General features: G+C 33.7%; 1 protein-coding gene across 2 annotated transcripts in view; it reads right to left on the bottom strand.

Moving 5' to 3' along the window:
* The window catches only part of DMD (dystrophin), a 1,192,402-nt gene that overhangs the window by 682,940 nt on the left and 488,906 nt on the right, over window positions 1–20,556 (bottom strand). For both annotated transcript variants that reach the window (XM_074159135.1, XM_074159144.1), the window contains exons 31-34: window positions 14,228–14,338; window positions 9,791–9,964; window positions 6,723–6,878; window positions 1,284–1,454 (exon numbers count right to left, since the gene is read on the bottom strand). In XM_074159135.1, coding sequence (XP_074015236.1) covers window positions 1,284–1,454; window positions 6,723–6,878; window positions 9,791–9,964; window positions 14,228–14,338 — 612 coding nt within the window. The remainder of the gene's footprint in view (window positions 1–1,283; window positions 1,455–6,722; window positions 6,879–9,790; window positions 9,965–14,227; window positions 14,339–20,556) is intronic.

The following is a 20,556-nucleotide window of genomic DNA, read 5'->3' as shown; positions in this document are numbered from 1 at the left end:
TTACAACCATATGATTGTCTAACCCATCTCTTAAAAATCTGACACTTGTCTTTTATTATGGGTGTTAAGATCACAAACAGTATCAATCAAAAGTAATGAGAGCAACTGCACAGACTTTACTGTAGGAAAAGCAACAAGTGAAAATGAGAGAACATCAAACAGCAATGGGTTTTTCAGGGATCGAGGCTTTGATTTGAAAGTCCAAGCAGCAATTTGGACAAGCAGTCCAACCACAACCCAAATTTTACTCCAGTGCCTTTAATCTGCACAACCTTTAAAAAAATTTGTAAGGTTGCCTGTGTATTATTCATGACTATTTCTATAATGCATGGTGAAACTGGTAAAATGTTTAAAGGATTCTTCCTATTAAACAAAGCAGAAGTGGTACCTTTTTGCACAAAACCCCAATACTGTTTAAGGGTTATTTTGTTGTTTTGTTTTGAAGCTATACAGAAACATTTATCCAAAAGGCTGCTGGCTGCACACAATTATTTGAAATTTTGAAGCTTTGGATAATGTTGAGCATAGTTTCCACTAAAGCACAGATTTTGGTATGTGTGTACAATGATGACTTGGCTTGCTTATGTTCTGAGTTATATTGGATTTTTATTACATATGCAGAATACAAACTAGATTAGCTAGTGTTGAATGATACTGTCCTAAGGCTTAACATCACAGAGAGATACACATTTTGATGTAGAACTCTTGCATTCCTCGGTGATTCCATGAGATGTTTATCTTAACTGTGGCACACGTAGTAATTTTGAGGAAAGTTTCATTTTGGGCTTTCGGTTTTAACCTAAAATAATAGTTCAAGGTGAAGTCTCATGGAAGTAAGCAGCCTCCAGAATGAAAATGAAGGAGGTATAATCCAAAAAGGGTAAGAAAACAAATATCCCACCCACTGGCTGCTATCTGAACATGTGGAATATATAGAGTTCTGACATCCTTAATCTTTCATCCACTGGAGCTGTTTTACTGTTTAATACTTTTCTAATCATGAGTAGAATGGGATGAGAGAGAAAGGGATCTCTATTTACATGGATACTGGCTGGATCTCAGTGAAGATTACTGCAATACAAAGGTGAACTGTGCTATTGATATATGCAGAGACAAGATAATTTAAACTTTTCTGAGCATTAACGTTAGGGTGAGATAATGCCTTAACAGTTACAAAGTTCCACTAATTAAAATGCCATAGATTTCTTCAAGAAATAAATGTATCCTTCTGTAATATGCATAAACTGAGATATATAAAGGTATGCTGTGTGTTCCATTGTTACCTTGCCCCAGGCAATTTCAGCATCCAAATTGCTAGGCACCCCCTGCACAGCTGATCTCTTTGTCAATTCCGCATCTGTCGCTGCAAGCCATTCTGTCATAGCATTAATTTCTTTTCGTAGCTTCCGGGACAATTTCAAGCATTTCTCTAACTCTTGCTTTTTTTCTGTCACCTGCAGAAAGAAAACATGTTTCTTAACCCTTCAGTTAAACAGGTTTAATGATTTTTATATACCATTTTCTATGCAAAACTTTTCTATAAAAGCTTAACTTGCAATTTCACAAACCAAGTTGCACTTTTCATATAGTTATGTCTTGCTTTAGCCGTCTCAATAGCCGTAATTTTGCTGCTAGAATGCAAACACCTACAAGAAAAATATGTGCATAAAGATACATTGAGTTTGAACTAGCAGTAGACCTATGCAAACCTCCTCCTCCATTTTGAAATCATGCATAAAAACTAATTTGGAACAATTGAATTTACAGGCTTTCCTTGAGACACAGATGTCAAAACCCTTCAAAGAGTACATTTTCATATAGATGACCATATAGTGATATTGAATCCTCAAGGTTTTTTCTATATAGCTACACTAAATAGAAGACAAAACATTATCTGACAAAGAAACAGCAAAATCTTGAAACACAAAAGTCACTGAACAATGTCAAACTAGGGCAGCATAGTTAACTTTAAGTTTTCAATTTGCTGAATGTTTTGGATGTGAAGTACTGTGGACAATCTCTGTTTCATTTGTGAAGTTAAGAACTTACATGGAACTTTGTAATGTACTTACATTACACAGTACCTGGAAAGAAGGCTGAGTATTTATGTTCTCTTGACTGTCTTACACTGGTGTAACCAGTAAACATTTTGGTGTAACCTGGAGGAATAGAGGAAATACAATCTTCCCTGCAAACCCGTGAGCGTATTTAGGGAGAGAGAGACAATGTTCCACATACTTAGTAGAGAAGGCAGAAGCATAAATTAAGAGATCTCACATGGGAACCTACACCACAATAGACATTAGGCAACTAGTAGTTAGAAAATACAAATTAATAAATCATGTTGTCCTGAACTTTAAAAAAGCCCAATCAAAGAAGGTGGATTAAAAGTGTTCCATAGGTCACTAATATTTAAAAGAAATTACTAATTACCTTGCATGTCAATTAGTAATCAAGTGATATTATAGCCACTGATTTTTATTTAAGCAGTTTTAAATAGAAAAAAAAAATTGTCTGCACTAGTGTCTGGTATCCAAAACTGGTATCAGCATCTACTAAAACTATTTTGGGCATTGACACTGAGTACAAACAGTGGTGCAATGATCAAATTGACTCCTAGCTCTACTGCCAAGGAGAGATGGAGGTTTTAAAATGTACTAGGATGTTACAGGGATGCCTTTTGCTATCCCTGAGTAAACAGATCAGATTTGCCCAGGGAATAAGCAATAAAGTGTCCCTGATGGTATATTATCACTCTGTAAAGGCTTACTACTAAAATCTCAGAACATTTCTTCTTCAATGAATATGCTAATCCCTGCGAAGGACCACAAAACTCAGCTTTTTAGAGTCCCATTCACACACGAGTGAGGAATTTACACATTTTTTGTATCTTCTTCTGAAGAGTATTATTAGTCATTATAAATAACTATTTGCAGGTACTTAGCAGCAATAAAATGCAAAGTGACTATCCTAGGCGTGACTGCCTGTGTAAGAATTCTAAATACCTGGTACACTATAAAATGAAGTTACTCATACATGCCCAAACACAGAAAGAATAGTTATGTTGCTATATACATCTCTAAATTCTGTATATAATATCAATAATACTACAGTATTTGCGTATACGTTGCATATATCCAGAGGTTACTGATTAATCAGTTTCTGTTTGTACTTCAAATGTAAAGATGTATTTTTAAAGAAAAATAGGAAACAGTGCCCTCTAAAGGCTCTCTATATCATAAAGTAATATCGAACATACCATCTCCATAAATTTTTTTCGACATTTTAAAGCTATTTTAGATACGTTAAATAGTTTACTCGCAAGAATTCTTGGATGTAATAAATAAAAGTGAAATGAGAAAAGCAGGTGTTTAAAGCAAGAGAAAGGTATTTTACAACCTCTTAGAGGCAAAAACTCCTGTGCAGCAGTGGGCTTGTGAGGAGAAATCTGACCTTGTAATAGCCCCTACTGCATACAATGCCCTTAGGAGAGCAGAAAGAACATTATTACTGCCACTTTTAGAGTCCAGCTCCCTGTACTGATGAATTAAGATACAGAGGTTTGCCACAAATATACTACAGACCCTACACACAGCCACTCACAACTAACAAACTACCTAAGTTGTAATATAGTTGTTTCTGTGTATATATGCATATGTGCTTGTGTAAGAGAGAGAGAGAATACGGGCAAGTGAATGCATAAGCAAGCACAGGCATAAGATATGTATCATAAATCCAACCACTACACCATGATATTCAAATGACATTGTGTTTTCTTGCAATTTCATCTCAAACCTATTCACACTGAGACCATGGCTAAAGTTTCAAAATTACCATTCATGCTTTTAAAGCATATTTGGTTAAAAATGAAGGGCAGAATTTGATTTGTCTGAACAGACAAAACTCATTCCCAGATCAAAGCAAGGTTTAAAGTCTGATGCTACCTAAGCAATTAGGACTATTCCTGGGTATTTCTATCTGGATGTGTATATAAAAAAAAAAAAAAAAAAAAAAAGAAGAAGAAAAAGAAGAAAAAAACCCACAAAAACACTCTCACACTTTCCCCTTCTTCTTAAGGGGAAGATTTTCTAGGCTTAGAGTGTCTAAAATTATGATACCTAATATATATATAAAAATAGAGTATGTACAGAAATTATCAGAAATTATAATAATTTTCCTGTCCATTTGAGAGCACTACACTTCAGCATTGTTCAACATGTTTAAATTAAACCTTAAATTCCATATGCTTAGAAATGTGCTTGTAGATTGTTTTAAATATGGAGGGACCTCCCAAAGCACTACATATGAAATCACACAAATGAATCTATGCTTGGGGATGTGCTTTTCCCTGAGACTATACATTTCAGTCCTGAGACTTACTATTAGTTATAACCATTATCAGTTTTCTCTTAAAAAGACTTTGACTCAATGCAATCAATTAGGGCTGATAATGGCTAGCTGATTCTTCCAGCTCTATATCTCTAGGCTTTTGTGACTCTCTCTAAAACTGTTAACTACCATGCTATGTAAAAGTAAATGTGAGAAATTACATCTAGGACAACAAAGCTAAACAAAGCACTTGCAGATTTTTGAGACACATTAATTTGCAATATGACTCACTTCAGATCACTAATGGCTTCCTAATGGCATATTTTCACCTCTTCATTAGTTAAGAGAAGTTTCCTATAACAATGGCACCTGTCTGCTGTTACGTTAAACATAACGTAGAAATAAATGTTACAGTCCTTTCTAAAATAATGGAAAAACCAAATATATTATCTAATCTCAAATGATAGCTATCCACACCTTAATGAAGCAGACTCTACATGTTCTTGACATTCAAAGGATTGATGTCTCTTAATACCTTTATTTTCTAGCAGGTTCCCAAAGGAATATTATCTCTGTCAAAAGTAACATAACTCTTCTTGTTTTATTGTACTATAGTCAGTGGAGTTTAGTTATCATTATGTGTTTAAACCACATACTGACTCTCAGTATTACCATGGGCTCATTTTCCTAGCTAGTAATAAATTATGGTTTTAATAATTTATAATCTGACAAAATAAAGAATTTGCATTCTGTCCTGTTTTGTATATTTGAAGTGTATAAATTTTAGAACTAAACAGACAGCTATATCTGTCATTCACAATCTTCATCCAGCCAGTTACAGCGCCGAATTTACCTTAATCCTACAGTTTTTAGAAGTTCTGTGGATAGTTCTAATGAGGGCAAGAGGAAGAAAACAGATCAATGAAAGACAGTTGTTAGTTGAATTATTTGTGTGGTCTTCTTTAGCACAATGCCACAACTCTCTTCAGAGCTCTAAGGTCCTTGTAGAGCATTGTACTTCAGGAGCAGGCAGTACACTCCATAGGTAATGCAGACCCAGAATAAAAGGTCTTTAGGGATTGACATTTTTTTTTTTTTTTTTTCAATCACAGTCTTGTTAATATTGGTTAGTGGTCTGTCTTTTCTACTGTCTGTTCAGTTGGCTTTTAGAAAAAAATGAGTAAAGAAAACATTTTCCTGTTGGGAAGTGTAATAGTATTTAAGTGTATAGGAATCGATAAAGAAATAAATGATGTATAGATGCAAATTTTACACAAGGAATGACAGTGCTTGGGAAGTTAACAGGGATCGATTCTACAAGGTTAGTTACATATAAATAACTTTTCATTGGCATCATAACATAAAAGTCTGCCACATTTTAAGAACTATTTGTCTTTTATGGAGATGAAGCTGAGATTATGTAAAAGAATATTGGAAAAGTATAATCATATGCTGACATTCACCAAGTGGTCAAACTGAGTACTGTATAAATATCAGATTTTAAACAAAAAAAAAGTTATATTCCAAGGCAATGCATTCCTCATTTCAGAGCTCAAAGGGTGATGATTTCCTTTTGCCCAACACGAATAAATTTGATAATCCCTACGGAATGGACAATGACAAATGACTAAACAAGGGTTCGCTGGTATCTGAGATGTATAACAACGGAACAGTTATTCCACATACTGATAATTAAACAATATTCTATGTGGCCTATATATTAAGATACAGTGAAAAGGTAAGTTGGGGTTGTAGTACATGACATTTAATCCAAGGAACAGTTACGACAATAACTGAAGACATATGTAGTCAAGAGTGCAGAAGCAGCAAAGCAGAGTGGTACACAAATGCCTCCTGAGGAAAGCTGCAGTAGCAAGAATTTTTGGTCAACAAATTTTTGAACAGCAACAAATGGAAGTTATATACTTAAAGATCTGTACAGTCAGAGGCAGAAGGAAATGAAAAAGTAGAATTCTCTTTTATGAAGTAGCTCTTTAAGTAAAATGTGAAAACATCACAAAAAAGAAAAAAATCTAAGTACCTGTGTTTTGAAACAAATGACTGTTTGAGGCATTGAAAAAAATCAACCCCCCCCCGACCCCAAGAAAAACAATGAACTACTAGAAAAAAAGCATGTTAAAACATTAAGAAAGTAAAATTTTAAATTGTAATAAAGGAATTTTATGTTTTTCTAGAAGGTTATTTTTTCTCGGAGCAACTGAAAAGACATCTTGATGATTGCCTTTGCCTCCATTCTTTCTATCCCACTGTTTAGAATATGTGGCGGTCTTGAAAGGAACCAATAAAAAAAACAATTTACTTACCATACCAAGATTATTCTTCACCTTACCACTTAAAAAACGGTATAGCTTTGTATTGAAAACTGAGCTTACCTTTGCACCCAAGTCATTATACTGCAACTTCAAAGCCGTAAGCCTTTCATCCAGTTCTTTTGGGTTCTCTGTCTGTTGCTTTTGAACAATCTGCCTCCCAGTTTTTATCACTGTTTCCACTTCAGACTTCACCTCACTCAGGCTTTTATATAATTTCTAATCAAATAGAAATATGGAAGTGAAACGCCATCATTAAAATAAGTAAAACAGAAAAGTCTATTGAAGGTATTATAAAGACACACTAGAAGTCTTTGCATTGTTTGCCGTATAAAAACACCAGTGTGCATGACTCTGTGCACCTTCCACTTTCATTTGAAAGCTAAAGGAGTTCAGAGGTATCATGGTATGTGACCTAAGGATAGAGAAAACTCACTCTGAGTGTGTGCCTGTATTAAAAAAAAAAAAAAGTTTATAAGAAAAACTCATTGTTTTTAAAATCAGAATTCAAATTAACAGATTCAGAACAGCCTATCTTTACTAATATCAGCTTCAAAGACTTGTCACCAAAACCAATGGTAGAAATGTTATAGATGATAATGCACATGCCATCATTAATTGTTTTAAGATATGACAAAGGTTGCTTTCAAACTGATTTAGATAATGCAGTATTTAAAACAACAGATGTCTTCTGTCAACCCATGCAGCTTGTTGGATGTATTTAAACTACAAATAGCCACTAAACTCATCTAAAAATCTGACAGTTTTTCATACTACTAAATCAAGAGACTGGTAGGATTGAGGATTTCCCCTACAATTACTAAGTGTAACCGTTAAATAAATAAAAAATAAAAAATAAATTAAAAAAACCATGAAAAAGTAGCATGATGATGTTAAGCCAAAATATATTATATAGTTCACTGCATTTCCCTGCACTATTTCAATGACTAAGCAAAATACAAGGGATAAACAGCTGTTTAGTAAGTGACAGTATGCAGGCAATCTTTAAGCACAACACTTTCACTAATATTATGTGTGATACTAAGAAAAACAAAAGTGATCTTTATCTCCATATTCAGAAAGCTGGTATCATCTAAATGTATGACTTGGTAACTCAAACCATTTAACAGCCAAATAAATGCCCAATTAACATTCATGTAAGTAAAGCAGAAATTGAATTTATTTTTCTTTTAAATCTAAGAATAAATTCTTCCATGGTTTGGAAATTCCACTAAACTCCACAGTGGAAAAGACTCCACAGAGAAATACAGGGTCTGTTACCACACAGATATGTGAAGAATGGCAAACATGAAGCTGTTAAGAAGCTTTATTGTTGAGACATCTAGCTTAATTCTGTGTTCCAGCATTTTGCCACCATGCACTCGAAAGTAAACTTACTGTCCTGTATACTTAGATAGAACTTCAATATAAATCACACTGTAATTTTTTAATCTGTAATTTTTAAAGTGTTTCTTTTAGTAGCAGTATCTCCTGCAATGTAAAATCTATGCCTAGTATATCTGGATAGCAAAGACAAGACTTTTTTACCAGCAGATCTGAAAACAAAGAAGACCCAAGTGTATTTTCTCCATAATCTAAAGTTAATTACCAAGCCAGTTGCTAACATGGTTATTATTTTCTTTTCTTAAAGGTAGTATGTATATAGTACAACTGCTTTCTAGGTACTTTCTTCATCACTGAAAACCTGTGAACAAATTAGGAAGCTGTTGTATGATATACATTGGCTAACATCTGATGGGATACTATGACTAGATTTTTAAAATAGAAACATTATGAGATTCTTTGCAGATAAAGATGCTCTAAAAACACTGTAAGTCTTCCACAGAATATGACATAGCTGCAAAAGCTAGCTGAGTGAAGATTCTTTAATTCAGTACAGGACTTCTAATTACCATGTCATTCTGATAAGAATGTGAATTTAAGGGTAATTGCATTTAAGAAGAAACCAAGATGTAAAGAAGCAACATTGACTTGTTCCATGCTTATTTTCTAATTTAAATTCTTCCATTTAGATCTGAAAGAGGTTGAGGGAAAAAAAACAAACCACCCCACCTTCAGGCATGCCACTGCTCCAGAAAAAAAAAGAATCAGCTGAAGAAAAGGATCTGATTGTCCTGATTTTTGCTGTTAAAATCTCACTTAATGTCCATTTTATTACCATCAAGCACAGGATGTTCATCTTTACCTTTATTTCCCTTCAACAGTAAAGGGGTACAGCATTACAAGGATATTAAAAATTTTGCTCATATTCTTTAGGACATATTCAAGTCATCTTTTGTTCTTGAACTGTCAGAAAGTCACAGTGTCCCATCTCATGGAAGCTGTAATCTATGGGTTTCCTTTATGTTTTGTGTTTCCTGGCTAGAATAGACTTGTGCACTGCAACATCTCTTGGTCATATCATGGAGTTCCATGACAGTAGCATATTGTGGAAAATAGAGTTAATCCAGGGAGATAAACTCATATGAGAGATGAGAAGGGGGAATTAGCAAAGGATCCTAACTTCTCACATACTGAAAGTACATCATCATTGTTTGGAAAGTTTACCAAAATGAGAATGTTTAGATGTTTTAATTTTTTTTTTTTTTTTTTTCAATTTTGTGAGTAACTGATACTTTGTTTCTCATCCTGAATTCAGGACAACATTCTGTAATTTTTAGGTTTCACCACATAAATCCAAATTTTCAAAATTTTTCACTCATTTAATTAACATCTCATGCCTCTGAGAGGTCTTTACCATGACAGAAGATGACAACAACATATAGAAAGGAAAAAGCTACTATAAAACTGTTAAATCTATTTCGCTGTGTTATTATATCCTGGGAAATTTTGAAATTGAATACAACTTTGAGTGTACAATGTCCTTCTAACTTCATATGCAAACAAGAGAAGTAGGACAAGGATCAACCCCTTCTCTATTCTCCACTCCTTGAAAAAAGCTGAACTTAAGCAAAAAAGGTTCCTAAAACTTTCATTGTGAAACTTTGCTCTTAAATCTTTCTCAGAATCTTTTCTAATATATGCCCAAAAATATTGTCATTGAAAACACTAAATTTGAAAGGCAGAACAGGCAGAAAACAAATAGAAAGACAGTATCTTTATATATTCACCATGCAATGATCCAACTGTGACTGTACTACTTCCTGCTCAACACTCTTCGTCTCCAACTTGGGCACCTGCAATTTCACTTCATCCAAAATTCTTTTACATTCTTGTAGGCGCTGTTCAAAGTTTGCTGGCTTCTGAAATAAGCGAAACTTCATGGAGACATCCTGTAGCTTTTTCTGAAAAGTAAGTATGGGTGAGTAGTAAATGTGAAATTAGATCAACACTGAAGACTTAGACTTAGAGGTTTCAGTATACTTAGAATCCATTATCAATAAGCAATTTCTTATTTAAAGAATTTAAAACTTTTGGGGAAAATACCAGCAGCAGAGAATCTTGGTCTTCACAGGAGGAAAAAAATTCTTGTATCATCCAGTGCACTGGATGCAGCAGAGCCAGTGAAAGAAGAGCCCATATACTCAACTGAAGAAAGGGAGAGTTCTTGTATTTTCCAATATGCAAAAAGTTGGGGGGATGGGGTGAAAACAGAGGTTTAATGGCTTGAGCATAACAGATTCACCTTCCAGAGTGGATGCTCATCAGCTCTACTGTGTTGCTGTTTCTTGGTATGAAGATTGAATCTTTTCGTTCCTCAAAGAAACCCAAATAAAGTGGCTGGGCCAGTAAGTATGTCTACCAAAAAAACTGAGATTTAGAGTATGAAATTGATCTCTATTTCAATTTAAAAACCTAGAGTAAAAAGAAAACAATTTGAAGGCAGAAAAATCTAAGACAAGCATGGCTTCTAATTTCACAATTTTCACAATTTGTTATCTTTGTGCATTAATTATATTGCTTGCTCACATGATCTCTAGCTCAGCAGGAGGGAAAATAATTGAAAATAAAGCAAAGAAAGGGCATTTTAATTATCTACTTGAATAAGAACTAATTTCTCTGTAGAAGTACAGAGCAAAGTACTAGTAGAATAAGTTTTCCTACTATTTGAAAAAAAAAAAGAAAATAATGTATGTCACTAAGAAATGGATAACTAATCAAACAGGAACTCAGCATCTGCAAACACACTTTTGAATTTTTATCTTCAAATCCTGGACACTTTATACCAATACAGTGTTGTCTGTACTTGAGAAACTTGAGAAAAAGTGTAATAAGGAATAGAATTAGCCTGTACATAGGCATTAGTACAAACGCTTCCCACATTTATCAGATTTCTGTGAAGGAGGCAGGAATCATGAGCAGAAGACAATTCAGGGTAACACAGAAAACTATTGAGATATACAGCAGCTCCTTCTAACAACTTTCCTCATCAAATACTCTTAATGAAACCGAGATCTGAAGGGGTAAGAAAGGAAGTCTTTTCCTAGCTAACTAAGTGAACAATTGAATAAAAATAGTAAACAAAGGGTAGGAATAAGTGGTCTTATTTTTCTTCAGTGTGTTTGCATACACTAAATTCATACTTAATTAGTTTTTCAACCTCTTGTTACACTTCAACTTGATGAAGATCAAGTCCTGTGGGAAGCTTGTAATGCCATATCACTATCTGTTACAGTTTGTTTGCCAATACATTAAAAATGATCTAGAAAAGAGAATGACAGTATTAGTGGTAGAGAAAAATTAAAGCCATTTGTGAAGAGTCACTGAAGGACTGCTGTGCACTGAGGATCCGTAGGAAAAACCCAAGCAAATTATAATTAATTCCTCTAAAAATTAAGTAATTCACAACACAAAAAAACCCCTAAGCTTAATATACAAGTGGGTTCTAAATCACTGATTAGCACTCACACTGGAGTTATAATAGATCATGATAAAAGTTATATTATACAGTCATATTTACACCCAACATTTAAAAAAAATCAACTCGATACTTAAAAGCAGGCAAAGAGGCAAAATGGATATTTGAATTGATTTGGAGAATAAAGAACAAAAAAGATAATACCTGTCACAGTGTAAAAGTAATTGTATAAAGCCTGAGTAATTTACGTTGCTTTGATTACATCATCCCAAAAAACATTGTGAAAATAGAAAATGCATAAAGAATGACAGGACAATCAAAGCTATATATCTAATGGTCTCAGCACGATTTAACATACTAGTCAGTCTGGAAAAGAGACAACTGAGGATGAGTAAAATTATTGGTATGCAAAAAGCTGACTAGCAAATGATTGCTAATTGTTTCTCACAATTCATGAAGAAGGTGAAACCAAGTTCAACTCTTATATAGGGAAACCAAAATGAACAAAAGGAAGGACAACTTCACATGGCATTCAGGTAAATTGTGTAACTAGCTGATAAATGAAGATTCCAGTAATTTACAAGACTTCAGAAAGCATTTAGACATGAGCTTTTAAGTATCTCTGACCCAGAAGTTACTTATCTGCAAATCACTGGGAATCACTAAATATTCACCTTACAGGTGAATCACCTTACAGGTATTATGACCTTCATCAGTGTCTTCTGGCTACTACTGAAGATACCGTTTTGGGCTAAATGGATCTTTGGTGAGAAGTAACACCAGGATTCTTAATTACTTAAAATGTCTAGTCAGCTGAATGTTTAATTGATGGCAATACTCAAGCTTCATGGCCGGTAGGCAAACCTGGCTGGCATAGATAAAAAGCACAGCAACAACTGACGGGAGAAGAGGAAAGTCAGTACCATTCATTTTTTATTCCATTAGTCTGCTGTATAATTTCTTCCTGCAAAGAATTTACAATTGAATTTCCAAAACTAGTCTGTTGTCAGACAAGATTCCACTTTCATGTAACAATTGTTAGTCTGCTAGGACTAACTAGGTCTTAAATCACTATGGCAGAAATAGATTTTTATTTTGCTAGTTGTCCTTTTCCCCTTAAATTTAAAAATTAGACCTTAACTCTCAACCCACAGTAATCCAAAAAGCAAGGCTAAATTTGGTCACCTAACAGCTGTTTCACAACCTCATTGCATTCACTTATTTTCTTACAAAACATTGTTTACTTTCTAAGTAATTGAACTAATATTAGAACAAATGTATGTCAAATTAGAAATACTACTTACAAAAAAAAAAAAAAAAAGAAATGTATGCAGTATTTAAGTAAGAACGCAGGAAAAAAGTAAGTGAAGAATGAATCTTGTGAAATGTGATTTACCCTTACCAGTACTGCACAATGATGGAAAAGAATTCAAGAGGGTTCACTGGCCTAAATTCAAATATAGCCAAAAATATTTGGAACAAAGGATTTGGAACAAAAGATTCAGCTTCTAGCCTTTTTGGTGGTTATTTATATTACGCATGTCAATTTGCTATTTTTTGTTCATATTTTATCTGATATAACCTAAACAGATTCTCAAAATGACCCCACCAATTTGTCAAAGCTCAAACTGATGCATATGGTCATCTAGAGAAGTCTTTTGAAGAAAAGATATCTGCACAAAGATGGATTGAGGAAAAAAATAATTAAAAAAAAAAAAGGCACCTAGAAAGGGTAGTGTTCCCTTACATGCTGTTGAATTCATAAACATTAGATACAAAGTCATCTGATGCCTGCATTTCACTGATGAAATACAGGCAACATCACAGCTGCCATGGAGACCATCAGAAGGTGAGTTCGTGTGAAGGAAGACAGAAAAATGAGGCAAAATAAATATTCTCAACAAAGAAAAGCTAGTCCTATAGATTATAGAAAACATTTTTTAAAAAAAAAATTCAACTTGCTCATGTCAAATTAATTAACTCTTAAAAAAAGCCATTAATCCTACCCATAATAAAACGTAAGATCCCTGAACCTAAGATCCCTAGAAATATTTGACAGAGATAAAGAAAAAGATGGTCTTGTTTACTGTTAACAAAATTCTTTGTTTTTCCTAATGAATTATGACAATTTGTTTTGCAGCTGAGGAACTTTGGCACTAGTGCCAAAAACAAAAGCAACAAAACAGTCAAGAACCCATCATAGATTACGGAGTAAAAATGTATATTGTTCCTAATTGTTAATTAAGTCTTCTTGAATTTCACACAGGTTTCTCTATGTCTATTAAGCTAGACGCATTAGATAACATTTTAAACTGATGGCTGCAATGCACTGCTCAGCCCCTATTTGTCTATCAAATGCAATTCTACCAAATATTTCCAAATATTTTAACATTCTTTTAACTGCAAGTATTTTCAAATACCTCAAAAGGTATACCAAAAAGCCTCACTTCAGTTTTTTTTCTTGCAACTGCAGCACATGCAAAACACCCCTTTACATAGTGTCCCTATCAGTTGGTTACATCAGCTTGGTGTACCCTAGAACCGTTGTCAACTAAATAGGAAGGCTGTAATAGAAAAAAGAGCCGTAAGACGATATGGATGGTATGCTTTATCCACTCTAATTCCCTGCCTAGAAAGGAGCAGCTAAAGCAGAAGAGGTACCTTAAGAACACTTCATATCATAGTAGTAATACTACTCATGCTGTTTGTTTGCATAAGTGAAGAAAAAATGAAGAAAAAATTTGCACACCTGTGCCACGTCAATTTGGGAAAGCACTCTTTTGGCAGCATCTTTACCCCGGTTTCGTTTCTTCGTTTCTTCCAAACTAATCTCATGGCTTGTCAATTCAGATTGTATTTTCTATTGAAAAACAAAGACAGTAATCATCAGGGTTTGAAGGAAATGTTTATGTTGCTAGTATTATTTGGAACAGTCGATATGAAAGATATTAAATAGAAGTACTACAACTACACTATATATCAGATCATCAGAGGAAATTATTCAAATAATTTCTTGTTCACCACCCTGTAAATTATTCAGTTTAGTTTCTCTCAATCATAATAAACCCTTCTTCTCCTGCTCAAACATATATAACTCTGACATTGTGACACTAATGACATAAGCTTGCTAAGGAAATTGTGATTAAATTGTAGGCAAAAAAATATAGATTTCTTTCTTCTGAACGAAAACAACTATTTTCATTGGGAAGGAAATGAAAAATAAATCATAGAAAAGAGAAATACAAATATAAAAGTGATTTGCTTCACTATTCTTATTTCTTATAATTTTCACAGTGTCATCAGGCAAATTGAGAGAAAACTGATCAAAGTATCCTGTATGTATAACAACATCTTCATCTCATAGAGCAGTGTTATATCTAAAACAGTATACAGTTTGTGGCATATTACTGACCAGAATATATGTTCAGTATTTGTAGATATGCTAAATGCATACTGACATGTAGGTTATTAATATACTACCTTCATCCATTTTCTAACACACATTTCTGGTTATCTCTTTCTGCAAAGCCAATGTGCAATCAAATCATCACATGAGAAATACCAGCATTGTTGGTTCACCATAAATCAACCTTAGAAGAAACAATTAACTTAAGCAGTGTTGGCTAGTGCAATGTAATGGAAAATAATCCCCATAAAGTATATTGAAACAACATAATTTAGAGTGATTCACATATTTTTATTTTTAAATTGTTAGAAAATGAGAAACGGTTATTAGCAGAATTACTAGACAACTACTACTGAGAACAATTACCCTGTGAAATAAAGACAAGGTATGTTCCCACCAGGAAAAGTATTTGAGGGCATTACTTCTGCATGAAAAAGTGCTTTTAGATTTAATCTTTTTTTTTTTTTTTTTTTTTTTCCTATGGTATATAAGCATTTCTCAGATACTCTAAAGACTAAGTTTAAATATATGCACATGCATTTATCTTACACTACAGTAACTTGTAAAATAAGAAAACTGTGTAGTTTAAAAGACTACAAAGAATTATGCCAATAAAAAGGTTTTTTAAATTACAATTTGATTCTTTAAAGTTTGATTATAAGTAAAAATGAATAGGCATTTTTAATCACATTTTCCTAGGTTACTAAGTACAAAGCTGTATACATTGTATGCTGTCTACTTTATAGGGATATTACATGGTTATAATGACTTTTATAACATTATAACATCTTGTATATTACAACATTATGTTGAAAGCAGTTTTTCACTGCTATTTAAGTAAGTCTTAAGAGAAAAAGACTAACAAAAACACAGAAACTATTAAGTTATTACTAAATTTAATTGCAAAAATATATTTATGTGCCTAAACTATCCAATGCTATTTAGAGAAATAAAATCTTTTTCTGAAGCAAATCATTTGTAAAAGCAAAATGACTGACAGAAAGATGTTGATTTAGATGAAAAAAAATCATATTTTTGTTTTCTATTTTTCATATTTTGAGTTCTCCTTGTCAAGGCTATTTACTGAACGGCCAGCAGTATTCGGGGCAAGTAATAGAATTTGTTTAAGTATGGTGTTTTAGTTTTGAGAAAGCAAAGATGGTCTATTAAAAGGACAATGCAATCAAGGGGAGAAGGTCTGTTTAATGGTTGATTTGGCAGTATTTATTTTCCCCTTGTCTAAGTTTAAAATTTCCTCCTTTACTAGAATTGTAACAGGATCATCTTCCTTTTCCTGTGCAGCACATAGACCAAATTGGTGGTGGTGACCCAGCACTAGTTAGTTCCTAAAGTCAAATAATGTCTTGATGTTTTGGAAGTCTCAGAACTGTATATACAAGGAAGAAGTAAGTCTGAATGTTAGAAAAATATACTATATCACACCCAGTATTTCAATTGTTTGCTTCTGCACCTCATCAATTAACTGATTTTTGGCTGTATTTTCCAGTTTACTTTGTTTAACCTCAGAGTCACTCTGGAAAGCATATAATTGAACAGTTCTTATCTGAATAGGTCAGCACAGAGCAGTACAGATAAGAGTAGTGCTCTAACAGTTACGTATTATGGGACATTGCATGGAGATTGTCCTATCTTTTTAAAATTGCTCTGCAGGAAAGAGATGAAGCATCACCTATTCTGACTTTAAAATGCAGAATTAGAGAGAACAAAGACATTACAGTAAAGCTTAAAAGAAAAGTTAGTAAGGATTATAGGAATAAAAGATTTTTTTTGGTATTTGACATTGCTGTTCACAGGCAGAAAGATTAAACCAGTCCTGAACAGATATGAGAGTTAACACCTGTCTATGATGCCCCTTTTGGTTCAATTTTGACATGACTATTTTGACTTTTTTGATGGTTTTGACTCATGAATTTATCACATTGAGTTCTTCTGAACATCTACAAAACCCCATTAATTTTCTTTTGCTCAGTGGTTCCCGTCTATTTTATCTCTTAATAAGGAGTTAAAACTGTCTTCATTTCATTTCTAGAACATCACAATATAACGTAGTGTATGTAACTAATAAATACAACTGTGCATAAATTATTGCGTCCCACAGATGAAGGATTCTTATTTTCCATCACTGGCATGTTTTCAGGAAGTTTATTAATTTGCAAAAAAAATTTTTTTATATATGTATATATCACATAAACTATAAATATATATAAAACCTAATTACGTTTACAAGACCAAAGGCACAATCATTGCCTGATTGTGCCTATTCTCATGAGGACCACTTCTAGAACAAGAAGATTTCAGTCCCAAGGGTATTCAATACATTATTTCTCTTAAATACTGGTCTTAATTTTAAAAAGGTGAAAAGTGAAAAGTGAAAAGCAGAGAGTCTTGCTATATTAACAGCAAAATGCAGAGAATTGGCAGTGTAGCCAGTTCGTGGAAAAAGCTTTCCTATCTCAAATCAGGGAAAGGAAGGCCAAAAAAACCAACACGACTACTTGTCTCATTAACTCTGTAACATTATTTGCAACAGAAAATTGAACTAGAAGGCTTGATTATATGTCACTTCCTATTAATACCTGCTACCATAATTAGAAAATCAGTCATCATAGTTACAAAGAAAACCCAAAGAAATGCAATATTCAGCAAAATCATAATAATGGAGAATATTTTTGGAAGGAAAAAAAACCCTCAAACCAAAACCCCCAACCTTGTGTATTTAATTAAAGTGATTTATTTATAATCAAAGGTAAAAATACAAACCCATGATGTACATAAAACTAATATTGTGGAATAATGGTTGAAAAGACAAGATTAGAGGGAGTGCACATCTAATGTGCAAACAGATTTTAGTATGAGTACCACTGAAAGGACTACACTACAAAAACAGCTGACAGTTGCAGTTGATGTAGTATCAGCAAGTTGAAAAAAGATTTGAAAGACAGTCTGGAAAACATACTGGTGAAACTGTTTTCTCATGGCAGATCAGGGATACCATTTTCCACCCCAGAACTGGGAGAAACTTCTCATCCCTTTTATTTGCTCCTTAAGAAGGAAGAAGAACGTTGGTTCTGCTATTTAAGGAATGGGGCAAGGTCACAGGAGATGTATAATATAGAGCACATTATTCTCCAAGACATCTTAATTTCATGTTGCCAGACCTCATTGTATAATACAATACAATTAGTTGCAAGAAATTAACAGACATAAAAAAATATATCTGAAACAATTTCAGAACTGTTAGTGGTTACCTTTGAAAACTCTGAAAGGATAAACAAAGTACCAGAAGATTAGAAAAATGAAATTGAAGTACCCACCTTTAAAAGCACAAAAAGAATATGTGCCAATGATACCACACCCTTGCAAAAAAAAGAAGAAAGGCATATAATACACATAGAAGATGATGTTACAGCAGGAATGACATGCAGGTAAGTCTCAACAAGAACAGCATACTTAGTTTTGGACACTACTCTTCAAGGAAGATTCACTGAAGAGTCCAAATGAGAAGAACAAATCATTAGCGAATAGGACATGATTGACAAGGCAAGACTGAACAAGACGCGACAAATGCAGTTTGTGCAGTTAAAACACAGTTAAAATGCAGTGTTCAGCTGTTATGGAGAAGTGTAGTGTGGGAATCTGTATAGTACAGAAATCTGCACAGATACTCTAACTTAATATGTAACAAAATGTAAGCTTACCCTTTCGAATAACACTATCAACTATTCCCCCTTTGACCACTGATCTACACATGGCTGAACAAAATAATTTTCACAATTTCCAGCAGAGGAAAAGGAAATGTAAATAGCTTTAATATTAGACATTTTAGTAAGTAGACAAGTGTGAATTCTTTGTCCCAAAATATTAGTCTGAAGGCAATGAAGCATGGCATTATTCTTGTCAAGCAACACATTGCACAACTGAACAACTCTTCCATTAAGTTTTTTGGACATAGCACAACGGTATTTTAAAAACAGATTATTAACCATCTTCACTTAGAAAATAGTCAGGCATGTAGTACTTATCACTACAGAACTGAAACTCTTCAATGAGTTTATTGAAAAGGCGAAGTGAGTTACTTTTTCTTTTCTCAGAAACACAATATTGTTCATTTATTCTCCACATTGCATTTTACATAAGTCTACAGGGAGAACAACAGACAAGTGATTGTTCACATGCAGCTGAGAAACGAAATAAGTGTATTTTCTGTACCATAATATAAACCCCCTCATGTAATCGCTCAGAGTAAACAGAAGTACAAAGTGGAGATTCTCTCTTCCATCAGAAGTTATTTAATTACAAAACTACAAATAATGATCTAAAAAATATTTTGTCATATAAATGTAATATTTTCAGTACAGATATATCTTCTTCCTGTCAGTTAGAGAGTACTTGAAAAAAAGTCAGCAACTGGAAAATTCCTGTGATCACAACTTCATTCCTTGTATTTTCTTGGTAAATGTAGAGAAATTAAAGCCTTCAGTTGGAATCATGAGACCAAGCACACAAACAAATAATCTTTCCTTCTGGAATATTGTTTTAGACTTCACCTCATTAAAGCTTTTTTCTTCATTACACCTTGAGGAATCTGACCTGATTTATTTATGCCGTTGCTGTTAAGAGCGTTTTGGCTGAATACAGCATCTTTAGTTGTACTCAAAATGAGTTGGGTGGCAGTGGTTCTCTAGCATTAAATTCCCAGTGCCACATGGTGGAGTAAGAAGCACACAGAATTTACATTCATAAATGATCCAAAGGAGAACCTGACCAGCACATACTTAACTCCCCTTTCTGTCTGTTTGCTTTCTGAATAAACTGAACTGATCATTTCACTTAAAAAGAGGAGCTAAATAAAATTTCCTTTTTTCACATTCATTTCCAATCAGCTGAAACAAAGATTATTCCTCCTATTAATGCTCTAAACAGATCTGAATTTTTGAAGCAAACACACAGAGCTCCCAAACCCTCAACAGTTTTCTGATTATAAATTCTCCCGTATGTTTTTCTAGAAATGCAACACATATTGCTAAACAGTGTGCTAAATCCCTCAGCATGGATAAACTGACTCTTGCCCAGAAACCAACATCACTGACTGAAAGATTCCCATTCCAGCTGTGCAGATGCTATTGTAGGGTATCTTACATGAATGAACTCTTTTTAGCTCTACAAAAGAACTGTGCCAGCAGAAGCTCCACAGGAGATATGGCCATTCAGTATGTGCCTATTCTGCCACCGGTTGGCATGGGCATTCACTAAAGGAATGACTCAGTATATTTACCCGCATAAAATTTGTTGTTTATTCCCTTTCCCTCTAAGGATTTTAAAGAGCTTCACAACTGAACTTCAGAGAACTTCAATATTTGCATTAAATTTGTTCAGTTCTTAATTAAGTTTTTTTCATCAGGTCTCACTGGCATCTTAAAATAAAAACATGAAAGGGAAAAACTCAGCAGCCTCTATGCTAGTTTTCCCACAGTGGATATAGTGTAATCAGGTAAACTTGACATCAGGCAATACAATCTCAAGAACAAAAAACAAGTTCTGCAAAAGCACTGAGCTGAAATTTTCCCATGAAAGCGTGCTAATTAAGGTTGGTTGAGTTTTGTGCTGCTTCAGTTGATGAGGTTCTGAATTACTTCCTTTTGCACAGCCTG

This window comes from Numenius arquata, chromosome 1 (assembly GCF_964106895.1).
Source record: "Numenius arquata chromosome 1, bNumArq3.hap1.1, whole genome shotgun sequence".
Taxonomy (NCBI): Eukaryota; Metazoa; Chordata; class Aves; order Charadriiformes; family Scolopacidae; genus Numenius; species Numenius arquata.
This window is presented reverse-complemented; position numbering and strand designations above follow the sequence as displayed.